The sequence below is a fragment of the Nicotiana tomentosiformis genome, chromosome 8 (genome assembly GCF_000390325.3).
Source record: "Nicotiana tomentosiformis chromosome 8, ASM39032v3, whole genome shotgun sequence".
In the NCBI taxonomy this organism is placed as follows: Eukaryota; Viridiplantae; Streptophyta; class Magnoliopsida; order Solanales; family Solanaceae; genus Nicotiana; species Nicotiana tomentosiformis.
Window position 1 is genome coordinate 75,322,707 of NC_090819.1, and position 5,034 is coordinate 75,327,740.

The 5,034-nt window shown below is 39.1% G+C and overlaps 1 protein-coding gene across 1 annotated transcript; it reads left to right on the forward strand.

The window, feature by feature from the left end:
* Positions 1–900: 900 nt before the first annotated feature.
* Positions 901–4,785, forward strand: LOC138897687 (uncharacterized mitochondrial protein AtMg00860-like). Its single transcript, XM_070183692.1, has 2 exons — positions 901–953; positions 4,284–4,785. The coding sequence occupies exons 1-2, from the start codon at positions 901–903 to the stop codon at positions 4,783–4,785; spliced, it is 555 nt and encodes a 184-aa protein (XP_070039793.1).
* Positions 4,786–5,034: the final 249 nt, after the last annotated feature.

Sequence of the window (5,034 nt, forward strand, 5' to 3'; positions counted from 1 at the left end):
TTCGTGCTTAATAATCGAAACGAGTTCCAATTTGGGTAATTGAGTTAGTGCCTTTACGACCAGCTATGAGATGTTGGTGATGTGATACGAACTCCTGTTGTATTTATTTCAGTTTCTTTTATTTGTTTCATTGATACATGTTGTATGCTCACCATGTCTACTTTATGCACTTATATTATTATTATTATCATTGACCTCTACTAAGTGTCAAGTCGACCCCTCGTCACTACTTCTTCGAGGTTAGACTAGGTACTTACTGGGTACGCATTATTTTTCATACTTACACTATACTTCTGCATTGATGTGCAGGTACTGAGACAGGTTCCACCAATGGTCACGCGGGCACATAGTCGATCATCTACAGAGACTTAGTGGTGAGCTGCTTGCCTTGCTACGATCCGCATCACCGGAGTCTCCTTCTATCTTGTTTACTATTCCTGTATATCACTTTCAGATAGTAGTTTAAGTAGTTTTGTATAATCTCTAGATTGCTCATATACCTGTGAAGCCGGGTTTTGGAAATTTTTAGCACTTATGTACTGTTGTATTTGTCATTTCTATCACCGCAGAGTATGTGCTTATTATGTTGATATCTTGTTTAAAAAGACTTATCACAGTTGCATGAAATTTAGTTTAATTAAAAATATGTTAAAAAGGATAAATAAATAATAGTTTCGCTTGTGGGCTTGCCTAACGGCGACGTTAGGTGCAGTCTCGACCTAGTACGGAATTGGGTCGTGACAGCAACTGCCTAAGCCCCACGGTGAGCACCAAACTGTTTATCTATAAAATGGTACAGTTGAATTTGTAACGTGGTTTATACAAAAGTGAACTAACTTAGTCCAAAAATGATAAGTAAACAAGATTAAGAATAAGACTTAGCGATTAAAATTGACGGAAATGACAAGCTTGGCTTCAAGAGCAATACCTCCGAGGACAGAAACAAGAACAATGTAAAAGAGCAAATAAAGTTACTTGATTGAGTTTGAGAATAGAATATAGCATCAGTTTTGCCAAGAATTTCGTGTGTTACAATGGTTGTTGAGCCTACTATTTATAGCTACACTTAGAAAAATAAGATACTAGAATGAAGCCCCTCTTAAATGACAATAAAGGAGCCATTGATGAATATGTAACGACAGGCCATGGATGCAAATATTCTCTACAACGGCTGCCCATTTAATGTTAGGGAATATTTTTCATTGAATTCTATCCAATAGGAAACGTTTGGATCTGCTCACATTGACCATGCTCCCTTCGGGGTCTATCCGATGCCAATTACAGTTATTGCTCCCGGTACTGGTTGTTACTTGATTTCCTTTGTACCTGTCTTGGCTCGACGTGTCATGCTATCATTCGATCATTTATTATGAAATAATTTTACATTATACAATTGTTTAAAAAAATATTTATTTATATGTTAAAGTTTTTTATTTATTAGTATGGGTACATGCAAAATAATACGTATTTTAAGGGGAAAATGACACTGTATAGCCGCTCTCAAAATAATAGCCGAAAAAATATATTTTTTTTTTGTATATATATATATATATAAAATTATACAAATTTTATATACTTTTTTGATTACAAAATATAAATAAATTCTTGCGCGGGCTAAAAATGAAAAATCCCTATTATAAGACTAGTTTCTTTAAAAAGACACCGGCATATTATGGATCTGTCCCTATGTTTTGATTTTGATTTTGTTTTGCTGATGAGTTCCTTTTTCTTATGATTCAAACACTATTTAAGTAAAGATGTTTCAAACTGAGTGGGTGAGACCCTTTGTTTTATTAGAAAACGGTGGGGGATAGGGACTTATGTAGCAGCTGTAATAAGATTCTTTTTTGGCCAATTACGTGGCTCTTTTTTAACTTAATTACAAAAAAATATCCTCATTAATACCAAGCATTCATGTTGACCCCTTACTGATAGTAGAAAAAAAAGTAGTAAAGTAATTACACTGTTTTCTTTATCATCTAGACTAGATAACTATCAAGGACACCAAAAATTAAGAACCAACTCAATATCTACAACGTTGGGACCATGAGAACGGGCCAAACCCATCAGTACTTAAAATAGGATCTTTGTCGTTTTCTTCTCCACTTGAAACAACCTCGGTGCATTAATGCAAAATTGATAGTGATTAATGTAAAATTAGTTGTGATTTCGTAACCAATATTGTTTATATTGATATAATTTTTCTCGCACATTAAATATGGGCTTCAAAGTCAGAGCCTTCCCTTCTTCACCCATTCAATTCGTTGCCATCAACGGTCGTTCAAGCTCATCAAATTGCGTAAAAATTGCATGGGCGACCTATTTGGTCGACTTTTTTTTTAACTTGTACGGTTGTATCCGTTTTATTTTTTTATTTGTATCCGTGTAGACATATATAATTTATTAAGTTTAATCCATACAAAATTTGGATTGAATCTTAATTTTATTTGGGTTAAATAATTAATTTGGACTTTACAAATCAAATCAGTCCATTTTATTATTTTTAAGCCCAAGGTCCATTCATTTTAAGGCCCAAACTCATACCATGTGTCAAGTGACATGGCATGTCCAGTCAAACTCCAAGCCAACAAGATGAGGCCACGTGTTAAAAAATGTGGCAATTCTAGACCAAAACAGTGACCAATCAAGAGTTGCATAGTGTCTAAAATGGCATATCTTGGCCATCATAAGCAAGTTTATGACATAACTTATGTGATAAGTTTGATGACTCACATGGGTCAATCAGAATCAAACAAGAGAGTTCATATGTAGTTGGATTGTCCATCCTCAACAACTATAAATAGAGGGGTTACATAACTCTCAGAGGACATCCAGGGTTGGAGAAAAACATTCCGCAATTGGTGAAGGCATCCACAAACAGGGAGATCAATCATCAAGTGCATAGTTCTTCAACAAAGGAGTGTTCAACGGAGTTCTTCCCGGAGATCCGGATTTCGAAAATTTTTGAATATAATTTTTTCTTAATTCCATAATTATTTTCGTAGTCAAATCCCTTTTTTACCAAAACCCTAGGTTCTTTACAAATCCCACAAGTTTTCACAATTTTTTCATGTTAAATCTACCTAAAATCCGTATAATTAACTTGAAAATGGGTGGGAGTTACTTACCTTAGGATATTGATGAGAATCCCCCTCAAATGTGCTCACAAAATCGCCAAAGACCAAATGAATGTGAGGAAAATGGCCTAAGTCTCGGATTAAAAGTCTCACTGCCCCAGCGATTTCCGCTTCTGCGGAGGTTGCATCGCAGATGCGGTCCTCCCTGACTAGCCTCCTTCCGCTTCCGCTTCCGCTTCCGCTTCCGCTTCCGCTTCCGCTACCCCTTCTTCGCATCTGTGGGCTCGCAGATGCGGTCGAGCCCTCGCACCTACGCCACTGCCCCTTCAGCTCCAGGCCGCTTCTGCGGGCCACTGGCCGTTTCTGCGGTCGCGAACCTGCGCCCCCACATCCGCACCTGCGGACTCAGCCCATAAAACTTAGCTTCGCACCTACGGCCAATTCTTCGCAGGTGCGAACGCACCAGAATCCCTGCTACTTCAGCAATTCTTTCAAGTCCAAACATGTTTTGCACATCGTTCGAATAGCACCCGAGTCCCCCAAGGCCTCGCCCAAATATACCAACAAGTTCGTAAGCATAAAACGGACTCACTCGAACCCTCAGAACGCGTAAAACAACATCAAAACTATGATTCATACCCCAAAATCAAATTTAATCAACTTATGAACTTCAAGTCTTTCCAACTTACTACAAACGCGCCGAATCGTACTTAAACTTCTCGAAATGACACTAAATTTTGCGTGTAAGTCACAAATCACCATACGGAACTAGTCCCAGGCTTGGAATCCCAAACGGGCCTCGATAATACCAAAACCTACTCTAAACCAAACTTAAAGAACTTGAAAGCCTTCAATGCGCCAACTTTCAACATTAAGCACTGAAACGCTCTCGGGTCATCCGAAACCCGATTACGAACACACGCCCAAGTCCAAAATCAATGATGATCTATTTGACCAGCTTCAGGGAGCGAGGGTGTTCTCTAATATTGATTTGTGGTCTGGGTATCACTAGTTGAAGATTCGGGACTCAGATATTCTAAATACGACATTCAGGACCCGCTATGGTCATTATGAGTTCCTCATGATGTCTTTAGGGCTGACCAATGCCCCAGCAAAATTCATGCATCTGATGAACAATGTATTTTAGCCATATCTTGATTCGTTTGTCATAGTATTCATTGATGATATACTGGTGTACTCACGTAGCTGGGAGGAGCATGCCCAGCATTTGAGGATTATACTACAGCGTTTGAGAGAGGAGAAGCTTTATGCCAAGTTCTTCAAGTGTGAGTTTTGGCTTAGTTCGGTGGTGTTCTTGGGGAACGTGGTGTCGAGTGAGGGGATTAAGGTGGATCCAAAGAAGATACAGGCGGTTCATAATTGGCCCAGACCGTCTTCAGCTACTGAGATTTGGAGATTTCTCGGTTTGGCTGGATTTTACTATCGCTTTGTAGCGGGTTTATCGTCCATTGCAGCGCCTTTGACCAGATTGACCCAAAACGGTGCTCCATTCAGGTGGTCAGATGAGTGTGAGGAGAGCTTTCAGAAGCTCAAGACCACCTTGACCACATCTCTAATTCTAGTTTTGCCTTCAGCATCAGGCTCTTATACAATGTATTGTGATGCTTCTCGGATTGGTATTAGGTGTGTCTTGATGCAGGAGTATAGAGTGATTGCTTATGCTTCGCGCCAATTGAATCCCCATTAGAAGAACTACCATGTTCATGATTTGGAGTTAGCAGTCATCGTTCATGCATTGAAGATTTGGAGGCACTATCTCTATGGTATGTCTTGTGAGGTATTTAAGGATCATCGGTGTCTCCAGCACTTGTTCAAACAAAAGGATCTAAATTTGAGACAGCAGAGATGGTTGGAGCTGCAAAAGGACTATGATATTACCATTCTGGATCATCCAGGGAAGGCCAATGTGATGGCCGATGCCTTGAGTAGAAAGGCA